At 36.7% G+C, this 23923-nt stretch overlaps 1 protein-coding gene across 1 annotated transcript; it reads left to right on the top strand.

Moving 5' to 3' along the window:
* The first annotated feature begins 214 nt into the window (after nucleotides 1–214).
* dsela (dermatan sulfate epimerase like a) lies at nucleotides 215–5591 on the top strand. Its single transcript, XM_043224163.1, has one exon. The coding sequence runs from the start codon at nucleotides 1021–1023 to the stop codon at nucleotides 4603–4605; it is 3585 nt and encodes a 1194-aa protein (XP_043080098.1). The 5' UTR covers nucleotides 215–1020; the 3' UTR covers nucleotides 4606–5591.
* The last annotated feature ends 18332 nt before the right edge of the window (nucleotides 5592–23923 follow it).

Raw genomic sequence — 23923 nt, 5'->3', positions numbered from 1 at the left:
GAAAAACATTACTGTGACCTGTGTCTGTTGAACAAGTCGAATTGATCAAATTATATTTGATATAGCCTATAAACCGTACTTTATATCTGAGTAGCAAATTCGTTTGATTAGTCGATAATTATAAACAAAAAGACTTTAATACCGGAAATGCAGTTTAATAAACCCCTTAATGTGATATTAGGACGCCATCTATCGACCATATTAAAATGGTTAATGCTGACAGCGATAGTTGTTACGTTTTTAGATAACTTGGAAGATGGAAAAAGCTACTTGACTTACAACGATGGGACAGTGTTGTGACAGAAGAAGAATGTAACGCAGGAAATTTAACCTTATAGCCTTAAAAGTGACATTGAAATGGCATCGTGGATTCTTCATATCTGTCTTTAGTTCAGATCAAATCAGAAAACATCACCACTTAGATAAACGACACAGCAAGCGGTACGTTTCCTTCGCCTCAAAGTGGATTAATGGATTATCTCGCTTCACGTGTAACAAGATGAGAAAAAGGCGTTAAGAGTGACTTTACATGCTGCTGTGAATAGTTACTAGAGAACGCTGCAACTTTCTGAAAACTTCCACAAGACCCGCGGGAAGCAGAGGATCAAACTTGTAATGACGGTTTCTGAAGACGGAAGTTTCTTTGACACATCTCTGCATTTATTATATTTCCGTTATGGCACTTTGTGCGGATATCGTTTTAAACAGCGAGACTGATTTTTGTACGCGGTTAAATAACACAACAGCGTACAAATAAATGCGGAAGAAAAATGTTTTGCGTGGGTTTATCAAGTATTCGTTTAGCCGGATAACCATTTATGGGAGTTAATGTTTTTTCAAGGAAATGGGAACGCTTCCTACTGGCTACATAAATACCGCCATAGTCATTTGGGTTTTTGCCTGAAAGGAAAAAGTATCTGCAGCTCTGCATGTGAGTACAAGTTGGACTAATAACAAATTTTTGGGAGCTTTAGAGGAGGAGCTTTTGAAGAGAAAAGCACCACATCTGTTTCTTGGATCATGGTCATGGAGAACATGCAGAGGTCTGCGGTTCTGCTCTGCGTCTTGGCTGTGGGACTTGCTTTCTGTGGAATTTCATCTGCCTCAGACAGATATTTGTCCTTGAATGAACACCAAACAGACAATACCACCTTGGCGGCACACCTTCACCCCAAGCTATACTTTGATCAGACAGAACTGCGTTTGATGAAACAGAGGGCCACCACCACGCATAGACACATATTTAAAGTTATTCGTAATGCTGTTTCTGTTATGTTATCCAACGCAGCTGTTTACCAGCCTCCGGTAAGCCACGAAGATTTCGGCAAGAAATGGAATGAGATTTATGGTAACAATTTGCCTCCTCTTGCACTATACTGTCTGCTTCAACCTGAGGATGCTGCTGCTTCTCAGTTTTTGATTGAGTACATGGACCGAATGGTGGAATATCCAGATTGGATGGTGTCCAGTGCGCCAAATGATGAGGTTCCCATCGCCCACTCCCTCACTGGATTTGCCACGGCGTATGATTTCATTTACACCTTTCTTGACACCCGCAGAAGATTGCGATATCTCAGGAAAATACGTTCTGTTACCGAGGAGCTTTTCGAGCTTTCCAAGCACAGGGGATGGGGAAAGCAGTTTATACAGAACCATCAGACAACTAATATACTAGCCATTCTCATTGGTGCTTTTGTGGCAGGGGAACATAATGACCCAGAGACCATGCTATGGAAGCAAATATCAGTGAACTACATGGAAAAAACTATGTTCCTTCTCAGCCACATTGTCGATGGCTCTCTTGATGAGGGTGTTGCGTATGGTAGCTACACAGCAAAATCCATCACACAGTATGTTTACTTAGCATTGCGTCATTTTCAGATAGACAACACACAGAACAACTGGCTCAGGGCTCACTTCATGTTTTACTTTGCTACAATGCTTCCTGGATTTCAAAGAACGGTTGGCATTGCAGACTCCAATTACAACTGGTTCTATGGGCCAGAGAGCCAGCTTGTATTTCTGGATGCATACGTGATCCAAAATGGCTCGGGAAACTGGCTGGCCAAGCAGATTAGGAAGCATCGTCCAAAAGATGGACCTATGGTGCATTCGGCAGCCCAACGCTGGGCTACTTTACATACAGAGTACATATGGTATGACCCTGCTTTAACTCCACAGCCTCCACCCGACTTTGACAAAGCAACCATGCACATTTTCTCCAACTGGGGGGTGGTGACGTATGGGGCAGGGTTACCTCAAGCTCAAGGTAATACCTTTGTGTCATTTAAATCTGGAAAATTAGGAGGGCGAGCAGTTTATGATATTGTCCACGCACAACCTTACTCTTGGGTAGAAGGCTGGACGAACTTTAACCCGGGGCATGAACACCCTGATCAAAACTCCTTTACTTTTGCACCAAATGGACTGGTGTTTGTTTCTGAGGCCTTATATGGCCCTAAATACAGCTATCTTAACAATGTGCTGGTATTCGCCCCTTCACCCACCAGCCAGTGCAATCAGCCATGGGAGGGACAGTTGGGGGAATGTTCAAAGTGGCTACGATGGGGAGAAAAGGAAGTCGGGGATACTGCTGGGGAGGTCATTGCAGCTTCATCGCATCAGGACATGTTGTTTGTGAGTGGAGAGTCTGTGTCGGCCTATTCATCCGCTATGAAGCTAAAGAGTGTTTATCGAGCACTTGTGCTTCTCAACTCTCAAACATTACTTGTTCTGGACCACATTGAGAAACATGAGCACTCCCCTCTCAGTTCTCTCAGTGCGTTTTTTCACAACCTTGACATTGATTTCAGGTACGTTCCTCACAGATCATTCGGAAAATACAATGGGGCTCTGATGGATGTGTGGGATGCACATTACAAAATGTTTTGGCTGGACGCTCAAGGATCCAGCCCCGTTGCCAGGATACAAGAGGCAGAACAGGCTGCAGAATTCAAAAAGAGATGGACGCAGTATATAAACGTGACCTTTCCCATGGAGAACACTGTCACTAGAGTGGCTTATTTGATGCATGGCCCGTACGTCAAGGTCTCAGACTGTAGATTCATAGACAACAGTAAAACTGGAGTCAAAATATCAGTGACTCTTAATGACACAGAGACAGTTGTGTCAGTTGTAACAAACTATGAAGACATTGAGGCCAGACATGGCTACTTGGGCTTTGCGGGCTTTGCTAAAACAGAAGACAACAGAGGAATAGTTCAGTTTGGCCGGGAAATTCACACCTTGCCTATTCAAGAAACAAAAGATTTTGTGTTTGATTTTGGATCGGTGGTAAACATCTCTGTGGTTTTGACTTTATGTTTGGCTTTAACTTATGTAATGAAAAAAAGGAAGTTTCATATGTCTTTCAATATGCTAATTCATTGCACTCTGTTCTGTGTGCTGTTTTTGTGGGTGACTGAACTTTTATCACTTTTTTATGGATGTGAACAGCTTTTGTGCAATGTTAAGTCGAAAGATAGCAGCATATATGATGGAACAGAGTCCAACGTCCATGAGCTTCTCCCCATCGTCACGATTACATCCATGCCAGGCTCGGGCGCAGAGATCCTTCAGCACCTTTTCGATAATAGCTCTGACTTTGTATACCTTCGGATCCCTTCGACCTACCTGCGGTACCCTGTATCTCCTTTTGTCTCTCTGGTGGATGCTTGCGAGTGGTCCAAAGCAGATGCACAAAATGGACGATTTCGAGTCATTCAGGGATGGTTTAGTTCCATAGTCCACAATGTGAAACTGCACCTTCAAAACATTCAGTTGCACCAGAGCAGTGATGAAACTGATAACAAAGTCAAAGAAAAAGGACCTAGAAGGAGAAGAATGCTGCTGTCAGAGCAAACAAGAACAGGGGGTGACAAGGGTACCCATATGGACATCGCATACATTCAAGAGCTCAGGCAGCACATGGTAAAGTACCCAAATGCCCGGCCAGTGCTGAACATGGGCAGTGGCGGCTGGTTCTTGAAGCTGCCATATCTTCAAGAGGTCATAGGACACTCACTTCGCTCAGTTCACGTGGTCAGAGACCCACGTGCATGGATTTATCTAATGCTCTACAGCAGCAAGCCAAGCCTGTACTTGCGTAAGAATATTAAAAGGCACATCATCAACATTTTTAAGCATAACGTCGATGGTGTGGATCAGGGTTGTGCTGTAGTGGACTCTCAGTTCCTTTCTTTGAAGAAGATCCTTTCCCAGCTAGATCCCAACCCTGTACAGCTGCTAGCTCAGCTATGGCTGGCACACAATTCAGCAGGGCTCAAAGTGAGCTCAAGCCTTCCCCCACACACATACTTCATAGTCAAATTTGAAGACATTGTATATTTTCCTGAAGAGACAGCGAGAAAGATACATAACTTTCTTGGGATACCAGTTGCACCAGCTGCGTTAAACCAGCTGATATTTGCCACATCTACAACTTTGTATAATCTGATATATGAAGGAGATATATCACCTGCCAAAATCAACTTGTGGAAAGAGAATATGGCTGTAGATGAGATCAAACTCATTGAGGACACATGCTGGCCTGTGATGGAGAAACTGGGTTATAAAAGACATACATTCAGCCATTCTTTTTTGTAAATGTTTTTGCATTTTTCATACTGTGCCTGAAGATTATATAAGTAGCTCTGCAATCAGTCATCTGATTTCAGTATATTTAAGCATTGTCTATATATAATTTAAATCTTTCAGATAAAACTGAGGGTAGAATGTCTTGTCAAAGCACTTTATTGCCTTGAAGGGACAAAGGTCTTAAAACATCAGTTGGCTTGGTTTTCTGTTGTTTCTTTGCATCATTATATAAACTATATATAAAACACCAATAGCAAATCCATCTTTCTTTTTTGAAAATTGTATGCTTTGCTCATGATATAATCATAAATGGAACATTTAAAAACCTAAAGAAGTAAAACCACAAAACATCTTAATGGGTAACTTTTAATGCAGTTTTAAGAGACAACTAATGTAAAATGTTTTAAAAGACACAATGCAAATGGATTTTCCATGGCACCACATGCATATGTAGTGTAATCATCACTGTGGGATAACTGAAATGGAGGAAAATAACGACAATTTATGTGATATTTCTGTGAAACATTTGCAAAGGCTGCTTGTGTGTGCGTGCGTGTGTGGTGCTATTTGCAGAGTCACTCCTTTGTGCCCAGCGTGCTTTCGGACTAAACTCAGCAAGCAATTTTTCATAGAATAAGGGCTGCATGGAGAATATTAAGACGGTCTTTACATTAGACCATACTGCTGCTTGTGTAGGTCCCCAGCATGTCTACCATATGGTGTTTTTCTTTTTTTTTGGATATTTTGTATTATTGTCAGAATTATTATTTTACATTTTGCATTAAGCAGTTTTTGAAAAACAGGAGTTCAGATATGGTGCAAGGCATGAACACAGTGGAACATTAACCTTTTTATTGTACTTTTATAATGTGCTTAGATGAATTATCACAATAAACTTGACACTGGGTTTGATATTGGTTCAACAAATTGCACCAATAAGGACAGTTAAAGAAAAGACGTACAGATCATAATATTTCTCAACATAAACTAATAGGAACATGACATAATGAAAAAGCAACAAAAAACCAACAGTAACACAGTAACATCAAAGCATATTGCTATGGCTTACAATATATTCATATTTGACTTTGTTAAAATATAAAATAATTATGATTTGATATATATATATATATATATATATATATGTGTATATATATATATATATATATATATATATATATATATATATATATATATATATATATATATATATATATATATATATATATATATATATATGTGTGTATATATATATATATATATATATATATATATATATATATATATATGCTATATGGCCTTCCTTCAAAGATAAAGCAGTCTTTCCTACTTGCAGTACATTTTTTCCCCCCAGAGCACTCTTGGTTTTAGTTGAATAACTCCAGTCCACTACATACCACATTTATAATTTTATGTTTATCTAAATTATTAAATTAGCACATAAAACAGTGTTAGCTGGTGGCTTCTGGAGATAAATGAATTCAATATGTCAGCAACAGACCTCACAAAAGAGGAAAATGAAAGATTTTGGCTACAATTCAAAACCTAGAATGCCTCATAGAACGTTGCCAGAAGAGGGCAGCAGATAAATAAAAAACCTACAACATGCGCTTCAGCGGGAATTTATTATCAGTAGCTGGGACTTCTCTTATATCAGCAGCAAATATATAAGGACTAAAAAAAGCTTGCTCATTGGTGCCAACTACACATTTCCTCTTTACACTCCAAAATACTTGTCATTTACATTAATAGGTCTGAGATGAGTAAGGCCTTGGGCAGTGTATTGAGTCTTACTGTGGTTTCCTAGGTGCTAAGCTAATACTTTGCAAATGTGTTTAATTCGGAAGAGCCAAATAGTGACAGCGTGTTAAGTTACAGCAACACCTCATGCATTCGAATGAACAAATGCTTCGACGCTAGATACCTCGTTAGATTTTGCCAGAAAATTGATTTGTTTTTAGATTATTGTATTGAAACCCTAGAACCGTGGCTTTCTAATGCATCTCATGAAAGGGATTGATAGTTTTCCTGATTAGCAGACAGTTCCTGTGCCTTCTAATGCACCGATGCCTTCAGCATGCGCCAAAAGCCCAGCTAGTGTTTGATCATTCACACTGGGCATGTACTCGTGGCAGCGACTTTGATGAATTAGGTGGTGTTGTGAAACCAGTGCTATTTATTCTTCTTAATGTCAAGCCCTTGGAAAGAGCATACTGATAGGAACATGTTTTAGCATTATCCATTGCAATGAAGAATGCACATGGTCTCGGAAAGAGAAGATGAACGAACTTCATTCGTTTTATGGTCATGCGGCTGTAGTGGATGTTAAATTTATACTAATAAATGTATCATATTATAAAATTAGTATCTGAGATCAAACCTCATGGTTAAGGCTTCTCCCAAAAGAGGAATCTCTCATGAAGTAGATGAATGCACTGTTAAATACTATTAACTAAAAATATGATAAGTGAGTAATGGCAGCCCTCAGAGGACTTTAGATAACAGACGGGGTTCCGGGGGTGGAGGATACATAGGCCTAAAAGAAAACATGAAATGACTTGCGTGTAAATGCATCCATTTACAGGCAGTTTTCAAAATCTACTTTAAATCTGCTGCTTTCAAACCATCTGTAGCCTCTCCTCCTTTGAATCAAACTAGATACAATCTAAATGCTAATCAATTTCAGCAACAAGCTCTTTTAGGGCTGACGGATTTTCTGCCGTAGTCTCTGGTGTCCAGGGGGACTGAAGTGATGAGGCTTTGTTGGCATACTGGAGATCAGTGGACCTTTAACACTCTCTCTTGTGAAGGTTTACTACATGTGCTTCCAGCATAGTACAAAAAACCGACCTGTTCTCATAAAAAGACTGTGCATTTTTACGTACCTTACTGCACGTTTTACTGCAGTTTCAAAGAGTAATGTCGACTGAGTCGTACTAAAAACACAGGTTTAAATATATGAACCCTGGTACATTTATATTTTGTTGATATAAGTGTATTGCGGTGCTTTAGAATTGAAATAGGCCTATCTGTGGACTGTTCCTGTTGTTATTGCTCTATCATGTTGGAAATATGCCCTCATCCAAATCCAACTCTAAATTTTGCTAAAAATGCAAAACTGATATAAAAACACATTTGTTAACGCAACCACATAATTTCAACTTCCTTTTGCACTGATTTGAACTGGTTTGTCAAACAAATTTAGTTACACAGGATTCGAACCAGAGCTCCTTGTCTCTTAATGTCTCTTAGTAAATCTCTATACTTTGTGAGCTACTGAACAAACCAATAATATGAGATATATGAAGCTGGATATGTGTGATGCTAATGTTCAAAAGCATCGGTTTTCAAATATCCCAACATAATATAGTTTTGAAGTCATAACATGATATATTGTGTGAAAATGATTCTTTAATAATTGAACCTCTGTAAATTTGTAGGAAAAGGAATAAAAGGTTTAAGAGTTTTACTGCCTCTAGTGTTCATTTCTTTTGGAAACTACAGTAATATGAAGTGGATCAGACAAAAACCAGCCATGTACTATAGATATTATACACAATGATATTATTATTATTATTATTATTATTATTATTATTATAGAGTATTATATTATAAGTACGGTCTATTAGTCAATAAGCAATTTTGGATGCAGCCATGATATGTTTTGCATCAGCATCAGCTTAACTATTATAGCTTTGAATATCTACTGTCCATGTAGGGATAGACAGAACACACAAGGTGAGCTAGCGCTGTTCTAAGACAGTGGATAAAGTGGGATCCATACTCCATTTTGGAGGATCAATGCTCCAGGAGACCATGAGGAGAGAGGGATTACGTTAATAACACTAATAACCATGGCCGGCTCTTTAACTATGCCGATCTCTGAAACTCAGCACACTGAAAGCCCCTTTATAGTCAGCTGTGTCTTTAATTTCATCAGTGCAAATAATTAGCGTTACTGTGAAGAGCTGTTTACACTGTAAATACTTCTGATTGTACTTTTATGCCATCGATTAGTGGTCATTGTTTCTTAAATATGCGGTTTAATTGAGATTGGGGCCATTATTATTACCTAATGACTCGTCAAACCCCCCCACTAACATAGGGCATAACACACCCAAGCATTAATTAAATCAGGAGCCGTGTCCTCCGGGCACCGTAGTCCAGTCCGCTCTGTGGCAGAAGAAGGGCAATTTGAACATAACCTCAATCTGGGATTTTTCCCAAATGAAATAGTGAAACTGCCGCACACAGTAATTAAGGAGACAGTGCCCCCTGAGTGCCCTCGTCCTGGCCCTGCATCAGCTCACAGGCCTTTAATATTTCATCAAGATCTCTCCAGCTCTCACCTGTGCTCGTAGAGACTCAAGCAGACGCTAGGATAACGCTTTACTCTGTCACTCTCTCAAAACTATTGGCTTGACCCCGGAGATTCAAACTGTGCCCCTCTAATCTGACAGCAATTACTCATTACACACACGTGCACAAGCCTTTCCAACGAAAAACTAGAATTATAAAATAACATTTCAAAAATGTTATAAAATCAAACAGCAGTTATTTCAAGTCCTCACTGAATCATTCAGTTGTTTCATTTGAACAACCGATGATTTATTGTGGAACAAAACAAGTGGTTATGAATGAGTCATTGAATCATTCCATCAAACAATTAATTCAGAACGCTCACAATTAATTCAGAACTGACTCTTTCAATTAAGAAAAACATGAATAACTGCTTCCAAAATCTCATGCTGCTTAGTACTGTAGGTACTATGTTAGTTTCACAGCCATTCACAAACCCTTACAAAAAGAAACAATAGCTTAAATTAAGGTAAAAGTATAAGAGGTGTAGTGTTTTTTGGCATACTGATTACCATTTGTATAACCAGAGTTTTACTACAAATACCATGGTTAAACTACAGTCAGTGTATCATAATTTTAACTAGTATGGTTTTATTTGTAGCAAAATAATGGTTAATGGTTAATTTCATTAGTTTAATTTCTTTCTTGGCCTATAGTATAGTAAGTGTCCAAGCAGTCCTGGTTACTTTTTTGCATACTGTTTTTCAAATAGTCTAATTTCCAACATGCTTCTGTTTTTCCGTACTGTTTTGTTTGCCAACTATATAGTATTTTCAGACAAATGGATTCCTTCAGATATACCTCTGATGTGTCGCTATACCATCTGAACCATTTCCTTAGCAAAACGATTCACTGTTTCGAAGACCACCGCTACACTGGCCACTGAAACGCAAACTCAGCTTAAACATGTTTAAGAACCAATTGCATTTTTTCCCCAAGTATCAAATTTATTCTTCAAATAAAAAAGAATAAACAATGAAGGTACTGTAAAAATTTATCCAGCAAGTCATTGTTTGCAGAATTTATGTTTGAAACAAGCTCAAACTGATTTGTTAATGTTTTGAAGGTTTAAGAATTAATATTTTGTTTCCATTCCTAGTTAATTATCCTCCGACTTTGTGTGGAACTATTTTCATTGGCATAGCAACAATAGACAAATGTACTCTGAATATTGTGCCTAAAATGTAAGTTACTGAGTGTTAACTTGTTTATTGAACTGTCTTATTTAATCACTGTCACAATTACATAGAAAAGCAATGAAAGGGCATCACAATGGAAAACAAGTTCTGTGTTCCTTACTGGTGTGATATCTGTCATCATTTATATATATATATATATATATATATGTGTGTGTGTGTGTGTGTGTGTACTCTTGTTGTTCCAAACCAGAAAGCTACTTTCATGATCCACCGTTGTCAGCTTTTATTTCAGATTTTTATTTTTCATAAACACGTTATAAAAGTTTCTCTAGAGTCTAGACAAAAATATTAAGCATCACACATATGAGTCACAATGACAACTATTCTGCATTTGGTGAGATGTAAAATGTCATGACAAAGAGGCACCGGTTGGTAATATTTATACAGCAACCACACAGCAATTTGGGGATCACAAGCGTTTGATCTCTAAACTGAGCTCTCTAAAAGCTTTCCGTTTGAAGAGAGCATCGGGTCTCAGCAGTGCACTGGGAGCTAGTGGCGGCAGCAGCGTTAGTAAATCATAAGAGTAAACAGAGATGCTGTGGTATGGCAGTCGTTTGAGTGAGAGCCACACTCCATCGGCCAGAACTACTCCGGCGTACCTATCAATCACAGCTGGTGATGAGTGCTGAACACATCCACTCACTCAGTGGTACCTCTGCACATCAAAGTTATGGGTCACTTGTATGGAGCGCTCTTTCCCCTCTATATAGCACTTTGGAGCCATAATGCCGCTTTTACCACATATGTTGGAAGTGGCTGCCAAACTCATAGTAGATGGGGTGATCCATTTCTCTTTGCAGCCACGCTAGTGAATGTGATGAGGATGAATGTAGAGGAACCAACTTTTTTATATTTATCAAAACAGATTTATTTTCTGTGTCTTTGGTGCAATAACCTATCATATAAAGGAGATGTAAAGGAGAACCAAGACCCAACAAACAGAGACACTACATATTTATCTCTTAAACCTTGCCTTCAAACAGCTATTACTCCTCCCTGAGGCGTCTTTATGCCAGGAAACGGTGTAGTGGCGTTGATAACAACATAATGGCCTGAGAACCCCTTGACATATACATCTTAAACCATCTCAGTGTGCATCTGTTCCCCCACAAAGTGGAAACTGCATGTCCTATGCTGTCTCTGCGGGTAGCATAACCTCGGCCTGCTGCGCAGCTAAGAGTGGGGAGTTGTGGAGAACAGAATTACGAGGACACGCTCTACGAGCCTGTCGATGAGCAATATTATGAGCGAGCCTGCACACTGTGCTCAAAAATATTGCAGACATTTCCAGTTTCAGTGCAACAGAACATATCACAACATTTTGATGTTTGACGCTAGATACTCTACATTTAACGCTTATAGCTTTTAAATATTTAACTCTGTAATGCCTTTGTATCATACTTGATACATGCGTTTCTAACTAAGAGATCAGAAACTGAGAGCAAAACTATTAAAAACTGCATAACTTTCATGGGTCTTGACTAATAATTCATGATCTATACAGTAAAGTCTTAATCTAAAAAGTGCCCATCTTCATCTGTGAAACCTGTAATTATTACTTCTTTTTTATCATTTAAACACGAGTATTACTTTTATATAGTTAGCAGTATCTCAAGATGAACATACTAGACCGAAGCATCTTAGGTTTACTTGATTATTCAAAAACTAATAATGTTAAAATGTAAATGTAAAATGTATCAGTAACAATATAGTAACAGTAACAAATAACATTGCATTGCATTGTTTGCCTAATTAAAACAATAAAGCCTCAATCGTATAACTAAGTATCGAAATACCGTCTTATTATGATTATTATTACTGGGTAATATAGCGTGACAGCTGATATATTTATGCATTTTGTGTAAATTTACATTTATAAAGATTCCATTGATTTACATTACAAACTATCAAATTTGCAAATTGCATATTTAGAGTATATATATATATATATATATATATATATATATATATATATATATATATATATATATATATATATATATATAGTTTCTGAATTTTATAATCAAGTTTGAGATATTCTCACTATATTGGCCATAAACCCTGATGTATTTTATAATGATGACAAAATAATGACAAAAAAACAAAACACATTTGCAAAAACACAAATTTATTTGTACATACTTGTCAGACGTCCAAAGAATCCAAATCATGTAAACCTTAACAGCTCAATGTGTTTTAAAAACAGTCATGACTGTATGTTCAAAGCATGGCAAAACCTCATCAGCAAAGTGGAATAGTGGGCATAACTGAAAGTGAATAATTGGGACTGTTAAACAATAAGAAGGATTGTGTCCAAACAAAACACAGAAGTACTGCAACAAAATGAATGCATATTTCAGTATTCACCTTGAAGTCCTGGCTTTCAAAAAAGCCAACCACAGACAACTTTACAAAGCCAACATCCATGAAAGAGCTGCAGTTTCTAAAAGGTTAATCAAAGACACCAAATGAAAAAGAAAGAAGAAATCTGTGTCTAAAAATACAGTATTTTGGAGTCTATGATATTGTAGCACTGCCAATATTATTGAGTCACTATGAATTGTTGTGTGAAGTCCCATTAGATACGATCAATGTAAATTTGCAATATAAATGTTTTTTAAAATGATAATGTACTGTAAAAGCATGTTTTCACAGAAGTGTAATGATAAATATAATATCTAAAATCTGAAATAACCTTTCTTTGTGTTTATAATGTGTGTACTTGTACTTGTATTAATGTTAGTGTTTGTTTTGTGTTTTTGTGGAGGGCTTGGCTAATCATGCCAATTAGGAAAATTAGCTTGCTTTTTTGTGAGCATTAACAGCTCATCTTTTTGGGGTTATTCGTCTTTCAGTGGTGGAATTAGAATATTTTCGCACTTGATTTCATGTATTCCCACGTTTCACAAATTCTTATTTTTTTGTGTAGCTTATTTTTAATCACTGATTGTTTACAGGTTGTGGCCATAATTTGCGCAAATATCAAGTGCCGCAGGAATACTGTCTCCTGCAGAAGCCAGCAGTTCACCTGCTGTGGGGTTTCATACACTCCTTTAAAGCCCATCTGTAACGGTTGGGACTTTATCTGCTCTGCGGCACTCAGGACCCTCCAGGTGATGACTCACCCAACTTGTGAAAATGAAATCTTTTCACAAGCTGCCCTATTGTCACGGAAAGCTGGCACAGGTGCTTTAGTTCTGTTTGTTGGAAAAGTTGCTGCATCAGGTCTACACATGTTGGCAGGGCATCATGTTTCAGTGTCAGTTTTATTTGACATTTCATTTGAAAATGTACGTTCTGTGCTAGTCGTGAAAACAAACTAATCTTTAAACGAGGAATGTTTTCGCGAGCACAGTTTGAAATGCTGTCTTAGTGACTGCGTTTTGAATGTAGCATCTTAGCGTAGCTTATAGCAAACACATTATTGTGACTAATAATTCATTTTAAATAGGAATACATAAACAGTATAAAAGCATTAGATGAGTCTTGGTTTTCTTACGACACAGACATTGATGGTGAACAGCTTTTAAATCCTCAACATAATAAAACACAAATGAAAGCAATAGCTGTGTGGCAGAACAAAAGATTAAAACCTAATGTGTCTTCTGATCTGTACGTCATGAATTTTACATTATTCCTTCTCTCTGTCCTCCTCTCTGAAACTTGCATTTTGATCGGAAATCTGAGGGCTATTCAGCTTGCTAATAGGAGAATTTCAGTTCCAGACCAATGGTTTTCCAAGAGCGCTTCATCTTTTTAAATTCTTACTAATTTATTTCCCATCTCCTTCAGAGCTCTGCTAAGAAAATGTGCATCTATATGTTTTGGCCTACCAAATTACAGTCCTTCATTATGAAATTACACATTCTGTTCCCTTTTTTAAAAATCAGATTTGGTCCAGCAGCGAAATAACATCCATCCTGAATAATATAGCTTGAAGTGTGATTTTGCAGATGGAGCTAGTAAAGACATCTCTTAAAATGCCTCGTTCCTCACACCCCGAATCAACAGCGAGTGTGCAGAGTAAATCAAGTAAGTGTCATCGCGTTGGAAGATGGTGCTTAAACCCCAGAGGATAAGCTGCTATTCCAATAGATACATTTTCATAAGTTCGTAGCAGCTCCAAGCGACAAGTCTAATAGATTTCCTCAATCAATTTGCAGAGGCAGAAGATATTATCCTGAAGAGCATAATCTTATGAACTGTGATATGATAATAATGGCTTTTCTGTCTTATTGATCATCTGATACGTTCAGGCTTAGGGAGTAAATATCGAGAACAGTTGGTTTCCATCTGTTAGCTCGAGCACATTGGATCACTCAATCTTACAGTACGGCGCATTACATGAGAAACTCGAGGCTTGGGATGGAGTTCCTTTAACAGTGAAAGGGTATTTATGAAATCAATTATGTTTTAAGGCATTATACGCTCTGTTAGCTTCTTTTGTGGCTGGAAGTTCGATGCAGACTAATGAATAGCGCTCGAGAAATGTCAGTGGTGAGATCCGGCGAACGTGACGCTTATTATACTGATGTGGCACCAGCAAAGAAGCGGTTGGTGTTTGTCTGTCTGACCCTTAACTGAGATGATTTTCATGCTGGTTACACTTTTAATTAGAGAGATTATACTGTAATTGAGCTGCTACGGGGCCGCCGCATCCCCCCGCTGCCGCGCGCGCAGTGCAGCTCAGGCTACGTTGCCCCTGGAGACCACGGGGCAAATGCTCTAAATCCCCTCCACGAAATATTCATGCCGAAGACAGAACATAAAAAATGGGGGGAAACAGAGAAATGGCCTTTGGAAAAGGGAGAAAAGCGAGGCACATGTAATTCCATGTGAAGTCTTGTACTTATTTCTATCAGGTGGCTTGTAAACTAACAGCTCCAGGGGGCAAAGAAGATGACAAATATTGTTCATAATGGTTGAAAACTAATGAAGCGTGAGATGCCAGCGAGAGCTTGGAGGGGGCCAGGGGCGATCTCACTCTGTTGTGTGCGTTCCTCCCCTTTCTCCCTCCTTTTCTGCTGCTCTCGAGAGCCGTCTCCCTCTTGTTCTTCATCTCTTTTCCCTCCACCTTCATATGCAGTGTTGCTCTCTCACTTTCAGCGAGCTGTTAAAGAGTGTGGTGCACAACAAGTGAATGGAGCAGGCTATAGACAGCAGGGAGAAGCCTGATACCAAACAAAAAGCATGAGGTTTTGTTATCAATGTGGCCCCATCATCTTTTTTTATTGAGATTGGTTAAACAATGTCAATTAATTAAACTTACCTTGATTTTCTGCAGAATGCAAAAAGAAAACATTCAGTAATGCAGGAATTCAGCATCTAAGTCATGCATGTTTGTAATGAAATAAAGAAGAGCGAATATGTTTTCATTTTAGAGTGAACTATTTCTTTAAAGAGCTTTAAGGAAATAATCACTCAAAAATGAATATTTGCTCCAAATGTATGCACCCTCAGGCCCCTTAATACGTATGAATTTGTTTCTTCATTTGAACAGATTTGGAGAGCATTACATCACTTACTCACAAATGGATCCCCTGCAGTGAATGGGTGCCGTCAGAACGAGACTTCAAACAGCTGATAAAAGCCTCACAATGATAAGTAATCCACATGACTCCAGTCCATCAACTAACATCTTGTGAAGTGAAAAGCTTTGTATGTGTAATAGAGAAATCCATTAGGATGTTTTGAACTTCAAACCCTTGCTTCCAGTTAAAATACAATTTTTAAGTCTCAGGTAAGAAATATGCACAGATCACGTTTACAAGTAAAACTGTCCAAAACCCTTAAAAACATATAGATATAAATTTATTTCAAGAGGACAACAAGAGATACACTATTCCATGGGAAGAAGTGTTAATATTGATTATGTTCTTCTCAGCTTATTCTGACGGCACCCATTCACTGCAGGCAATCCATTGGTGAGCAAGTGATGTAATGCTCAATTTCTTCAAATCTGTTCCAGTGAAGAAATAAATTCATCTACATCTTGTATAGCCTGAGTACATTTCCAGCCAATTTAAATTTTTTCGGTGAACTATTCCTTTAAAAAAAATCTCATCCACAGTTAATTTTGAATCCAGAAATGTAGTTAAATTAATAATTAAAAAAAAAAAAAGTATATATTGACATATGCAAAATTAGTTTCGAAATGTTAAAATTGATCATTTTCTGTTGGATATTTACAGTACAGGCTGTCAAGGAAAACATCGTTCTTTTAAGAATCAAAGGGGATCTGCGGTCTTGACAGCTTGCTCGCCTCCCTCACATTCTGAAGGTTGTGAGGCTGACTCTTGATCAGTGAAAAACAGGATCCATCACAGTGGTGCAGAGACCTCAAACGATGTGCAGGGCAAGACGTGAGTTTGTCAGTTGCAGTATATAAGCTGTCATGGTAGACGGATTCTCCAGTGAGAATTAAGCATCACGCTAGTTAAAGCGCTGCACACTAGCCTTTTGGTTCACTGTGTAGTGCAACAAATTTAAGGATCCCAAGTGAAAAAGAACAAATCTTTCATGCTACAGTTGTTCTTTTCATGAGGATTATCCGATCATATCAGTATAAATAATAATTGTGATGATTGGCACGTGCTGAGGAGGGCATTGCACTCTGTTGCAGTTTTTCTTACCACTGAGCTTTGATATTATTAACTGATGGACTGTTTTGAATTAATGCAATGGATTTTTTTTAAACTAGCAGTGAATAACTGAACAGAAATTTTTACATTTATTTATGGTTTTCTACATATAGCTTACTAATACTTTTGAATTGAAATCGCTAAATTATGAAAATTTGGGTCCACATTATATTAAGTACTTAACTACCATGTACTTACATTTAAATTAATCATTTGGTAAAATGCATGTTGTACTTATATTTTTAAAATACCCAACCTGGTCTCAATAAAATATGTACCTCTGTACACGTTTTTACGCGACATACTGCACATTTCACTGCAGTTTCAAAGAGAAATGTCCACTGAGTGGTGCTAAAACACAAGTTCAATACGTGAACCCCGGTATGTTTTTTGTTATATTCATATAGGTATGTATTGCGGTGGTTTAGAATTGAAATATCTGTGGACTGTTGCTATAAGTTAATTCTCTGTCATGTTGAAAGTATGCTCTACACCAAATCCAACCATAAACCTACCCCATAGTGTTAACAAATGCATAAATATAAATATAGAAAATATTATATAAAAATGCCATTGTTGATGAAATCCTGCCACTTCAATTTCTTGTTTTGTCGAACCGTAGTTACGCAGGATTCGAATCGGAGCATTTGAACAAACCTACCATCTTTAAATATTACGCTTTATTAATCAAAACTTTGTAAATTTGTGTAAATGAATACAAGGTGTGAGAGTTTTACTGCCTCTTACTTGTTGGTATATAGCCACCAATCATTTCATGTATCTCCAAAAAGTGCCCCAAGCTACGTCCATGAGAAAACAGAAAATACCTGCATGTAATTACATCTGTGATTCATTTCCGTGATTACATTTATTGACCCATCCCTTAAACCTATACACATACCACCAAACGGTCCCTAACCTTGCCTGTTCCCCACCTCAATGGTGTTTTGCAATACAATATGAACAGGGTACGTAGTAGATAAGGCCACCTTATATAAAGTTTTATCACAATTAATATTTGAGTGTTTTATCACAATTAATATTGTAATTGTGACATTAATCAAAATCCCATTTTTCATTTCCGTAAAAGATTTTTTAATATTCTGTGCACAGTACTCCAGGATTAATATAGTTAACTAAATAAAACATATAAAACAACAACAACAACAAAAGTTTCTTGAAATAAAAAAAATAACTGATAAAAATTACACATAAAATCTATATATTTATCATTTTCGTTTAGTTTAAAGTGATGTGCAAGATAACTAAAACTAAAACTGAAATATAAATTAATGACAACTATTTAGACATAATAAAAAAAAATAAGCACACAAACCCGATTAACCAATAATGAAATGTGATATTGATTAATGCCATTATCAATGTTATTGATTATTTGTTGCGACCCGTTCAGTATCAGAGTAAATTCTCCCACTCTAGTAATATAAATGATTAATATAACATCACACAATCTATCAGGGGATTTTAAACTCTCATTAATTCATGGTTGTTCAGGTTAACATTTGCTTAGTGTCACCAGGATTAGCACACATCCATGTGCCCCACAGCCTTTGCTCTTACAACTTGTGCCTTTTCTGGTTTCCACCCCCTACTGTTTCTTAGGCATTTTCAATTCACGCCTGAGCTTTTTGAAACTAAAAAAACTGCTCAAGATGACAAAACAAAGCTGACTTTCTCAATTCATTCATCTCTGCAGGCTTCAGATGCGAGGGAAACGAGAGAGGCCTGTGTGTCTTGCACCTCAATAGCAAGGTGCATCGATTGACTGATTAATTCCGTAATGTTTCAGAGCTTTCTCAGAATAGACCTCGCAATGGACTTGCATTTGGTATCATATCGCACAGCATTACAACTTTATGACAGGTTTTGTATTCTGTGTGGCTTATAAAAATCTAATTGCATTATTTGGGTCTGGTCTCTTCAAAAAGTAATTGAATTATCCATCGGTACCTTGAGACAAGGAGAAATAGAAAAACTGTAATGCATTATTCATATTTTTTCTCTGGAAGCATATTAAGTAAAACAGACCACACCATGTTTATGATAGCCCTTTTTATTTGTAATTATGTATGCGCTTCTTGTTTAAACTAAAAAAAAAAAAATCCACTGCAAAGTGCTAGCTACTGCACGGTTTTACTTTTCATTCAGCTGGAACTCTTAAATTACTAAATCGCGCAAATTGCTATTTGGTTGTACAAAAGAACGTATATAAAACAGCGCTATGCTATATGCTTGTAAGACACGGTTGGGACTTTAGCGTAGTAATGTTTAAGTGACAAATAAAGCGTGCATTGCCATTCATGAGATTTTCGAACCTCGCAGCGCTGCCACATCCCAGTGAACGAAAGATAAACCGCCGTATGAATACAAATGGATGAGTTGCAACCGCAAGGTTGATTACGCTAATTTGATCTGCTATTCATAAACAGTTCTATCACATACTCTTGACAAATTGCTTTATAGAAGATGAGGCAAAAAAAAAACCCAGATAAGCAGTAAAGAAGCAAGCCACCTACACAATTGAATTGGAGTACACGACAGACGCTTATAGCTATAGCTGGGTGATCCAAAAAGTACAGTGTCCGTGCGTGTGATTCTTCATTGTCATGACTCAAGCTCGTCTTGCTGAGATGACAGAGTTTCTGCTGGAGGTCACGAATGAGTCAGAACTCAAATGGTGAGCTGTTGGAGAAATATTTAACACAGCCCTGAAGATCTGCAGCAGACTGACCAACAGCAGAAATGAATGAAGAGCTGTTAGTTTGAGGGTGAATGAGACATACTGGAAAAGTGTTTCGGGGGCTGGGGAGCTGACTGAAACACAGACCTGTGTGTTGAAATTAATAAGTAAATCAGATAATATAATGTTCTTTTAACTATTAATTACCAATAATTATTAATATTGTGTATAGAGATATGGGCACTGGTAAGGGCCTGGCTCTCTGCCAATGCTGGCTAGTAAATGATTACCTTTAATCAAATTCCAAAAATGTTGTACATGTAATTAGATTATATTACATTTTAAAATACTTGTAATTAGACTATACAGTCATGTTTTAGCTGATTACTCAATTACATACTATTCACACAATAATAAATCATTCATCACTTTTTGACTCTCCCTTATTCTTATTTTTCATCTTAAATTCTACTTTCTAAATTCACGTTATTAATTTGCATGCAATGCATGTGTTTGTCTTCGCATATACGTACTGAATATACACAGTATACACCCATATATAAATGTAAACAAAAACTTTTATTTTGGATTTGATTAATCAGTCTTGTTCGGCAGCACTAACTGTAAGTTAATAAAGTTACGCTTTATGTTGTTAAACAACATTTAGTGGAATATATTTTCTTTCTAATTGTATTTTTCCAACAATATATTACAAGATTAACAGTTTTTTAATTTATTCAGTCGATGTCTAGGTTTACACATTTGCCATTTTGACATTTGATCTATGCTAAGCTACAGCTAAATTGCTACAACCAGACAAAGAGATGAGCTGAATGGATTCAACTTTATAACTCTAGGGGAGTTGAAAATTATAACCTAATTTTTATCAAAGTGGCTTCAAAGAGTTAGGTCAGAAGTAATCTAAAAGTAAAAAAGTAGTCGGATAAGTAGTCTCAAAGTCATAAAGTAGTCTGATTACTTATCTATAATTGTATAAACGGATTACAATACTACAAACGTTTTATCGTGTAAACTGGTATCAGTAATAAATTAGTAATCTTCCGTGCTCACTGCACACTGGGACAGTGAATATTCAATTTCTGGTGACATTACTAAAGACAATGTAAAATATTATACAATATGACCACTGTTGTTAATCAACAACTAAAATCCTTTAAACACATTTTTCTATTACATATATTTAATTTGAATTCTAATTGTAAATATTAACTAGATGTGTCTACTTCCTGTCTAGTTATGTATTTTTATGCTGAAATATACTAACAACACTGTCTTCTATCAAATCTTATATCATGTGGCATTGTATTTATGGAGCAGTCTTGTATGTTTTTGGTTTCATTTTTCAGAAATGATGTAATTTCCGATAAGGGAGATTAGTAAGCATTGATGCTCCCTGGTTTTTGTGGTGCATTGTGGGATCCATTGCAAAACGGAAAACCTGTAGGATTTTTATGCATGCTGTTTGGACCTTATGACAGGCAGACAAATAGATTTTTACAAATAGACTACTGATAAACATTGAAGCTGTTTTGTTACAATATTATAGTTAATAAAGACAGAAGTTTTTGACACTTTGTCAGCAAAAAAAAAATACAAAATTAAAACTTAAAACAATTACATAGCACGGCCATCTTATAAAAGGTGTATTTATGCATTATATTATATTTTTATTATCACATTTTAATGCATATTGTCATGCCATTGACCCATGAATGTGTTTTATTTGCAGGAAGTGCATTTAAGCATACAATATAGCCATGGTAAGAGACATATTAAGACAATCACTGTTCAGGCTTAAATATAACATAGCTGCTATTACACCCTTAAATATAAAAGTTTTAAACATAATAATGACCTATCTAAATGTATTACTGAGGCTCTGCTTGCTTGGCTCTGGTAATAGAATTCGTCCTGATAGAAGCTGGCAGAATGATGCATGAATATGGATTGGCAGGATTACGGAGCAGTGTCACGCTTACAACCCAGGACACAGATAGCCGTAGATGTGATATTTGCAACCTCATCCTGCCAGGAGTAATTCAAATTCAGAGAATAAATGCAGAAATGTATTTGCTATTCATAGTTCTCGTGGGCACCTTTGCCATCGATATCAGCTTGACACCTTTTTGGCGCTGTTACAGCCGAGGAGTCAGAAACGTCTCATAATTTTATCCTGCCCCTTTCGCTGACTTTATTAAGAACTACTATCTAAGTCCTGTTTTTCATGACGTTGAGAGAAAAAACATGAGTGCAGCAGGGTTCGCATATACAGTATAGCGACAGTTGTTCTACAGAGCTGTTTTTGTTTACAGCTGAGTTCTAGACAGATTAAGACAGCACACTTCCGTTGTTATAGAAGAGGAAAAACATGCCTCTGCTTGGTTTTGTTTCGAAACAGATAATACGCTGGTGACCACAGGCAAACTTTGTGCTTAATATTTACCTGTTTAAAATGTTATCCAGCACTTGTTGACATGAAGTACAGTTTGCCCATTGTTTTGTGCTTTAGCATGCTGCAAATCTGTGTTATGGGTTTTCAATATTTTTCTTTCATTAATTGAATTTGTTTAACTGTTGTTACTTATATTGTATGAATTCACATTAAGCACAAAAAGAGTGCTGTTGTTTCTACCCCACATTCTCACTGACAGCATATGAATGCTTGGTCAAGACTCCTTGGTGTCATTTTTTAACGCATGGGACACCCCTTTAGCGTCATTTTTTAATGACAAACCTTTGGTGAAGGTTAAGAAATTAATCAAGAAGTGAATAACACTGTCATTATGACATAGTATGCTTTCAATGTGAACATCCCTGATAAATGTTTTTTAAACTTAAATGTAAATTTACTTACGCTATTCAGACATTTCTGAGCACCTAATCCTACACCTAGACATTTCTCAAAATGATTACATGATATAACAGGCATAAAACTGACATAAATCAATGTCTTGTTCCAATACAGTTAGGTTCTCAAAAATGTAATAATTTCTACATGTACAAATGCATGCAATGAATGAAATATGTCTGGATCTGATGCATAAGACTGACAATTCAAAGCAATTCCCTGCACCTAAAAATGATAATAAAAGTGTATCCAGTGCATCAGAAAATGACACTAAGGGATCTTGACCAATCACTTACAAGTGGGAGTGGGAATGTGTTGGTGGGCTTTACATTATAGAAAATATACGCATCGGTTTAAATTTTGTGTATGTATTTGTTTTGATAATCAAACATACTTAAAAAAAAAACAACAATTTTTCATATCAGTGTTCCCCAATTCCATCAAATGTCATTCAAAGCATTTTAGTTCTAAAAGTACAAAATAAAAATAAAATAAACAAATTAGTGCCATCAACAAACATTTGTTCTATTTATTTATTATTTATTTATATATACATGATAAATATACTGTATACACACTGTATAATATTAGGTAAATAAAAACTTATTTTGGATGTGATTAATCTCGATTAATCAATGTTTGACAGCATTAAAATAAATAAATAAATACATTTATTGTAAATCAGAAATAAAAATGTAAATAAAAAAATTGCTCGATTAAATACATAAAACAAATGCTTGTAAAATAACATATTTTTTGCAGTAAAGTGTATGTTTTCTTTTGAGTAGATCAATTAAATCAAATTACAGTTTTATCCCTGGTTCTACTTTGCTTGTGTAAATGTATTTGAACACTGCATTTACAGTTCTTATGTCAAAAGAAGTCTCTGATGCTTCTACTTCTTCCATACACTGTTTAACCAACATGAAAGTTTGTGAGGTTTTTGTGTGTAAAAATCGAATGGTTGACTGTCTGTGCCACTGAGATAGGGAATTTCTCAAAGTTCCTCTAATTGAAGTGATTAAGAAATTGTCTCTGAAAGTCTCTTCATTTTCTTTCATCCAGTGAGGACTATAGAACAATCTGTTCAGGCTTTACTAAATACTTTTTTCCTCTCATATAATATTGCTAAGCAGCTGAACGTATCGAGTAAGTAAAAGGCATTGTACAGGCATTTCAACCAGGACTGATGGTGAATTGCTTTCTCCATTTTCGAAACCCTGAAAACAAGCAGGCTGTATGCCAGACATTGTATTGTCTGATAGCAGATGTTTACAAGAATAGTGAAACATCTTGACATGTCACAGCTATTTCATCATTTTTCTATGTAGCTAAATCTGGCCAAGAATCACCTCCTGTGCCTGGAGAACAGCCTGACAATGGAACTAATACATAAAGTCCTCCAATGAGAATGACAAACACGGAATATCAAATTTTGTGTACTGCCTCCACAAAGGAGCAACAAGGTCTGCGAGGAGCTCCAAGGTGACTAGATTGGAAGATTGGACAGGAAACTTGCATGTTCTGAGCAAATGTACTGCCAAAATACTCAACA

This window comes from Puntigrus tetrazona, chromosome 2 (genome assembly GCF_018831695.1).
Source record: "Puntigrus tetrazona isolate hp1 chromosome 2, ASM1883169v1, whole genome shotgun sequence".
NCBI classification, from domain to species: domain Eukaryota; kingdom Metazoa; phylum Chordata; class Actinopteri; order Cypriniformes; family Cyprinidae; genus Puntigrus; species Puntigrus tetrazona.
Note: the sequence above shows the minus strand (reverse complement) of the source record. Positions and strands in the feature narration are given on the sequence as shown.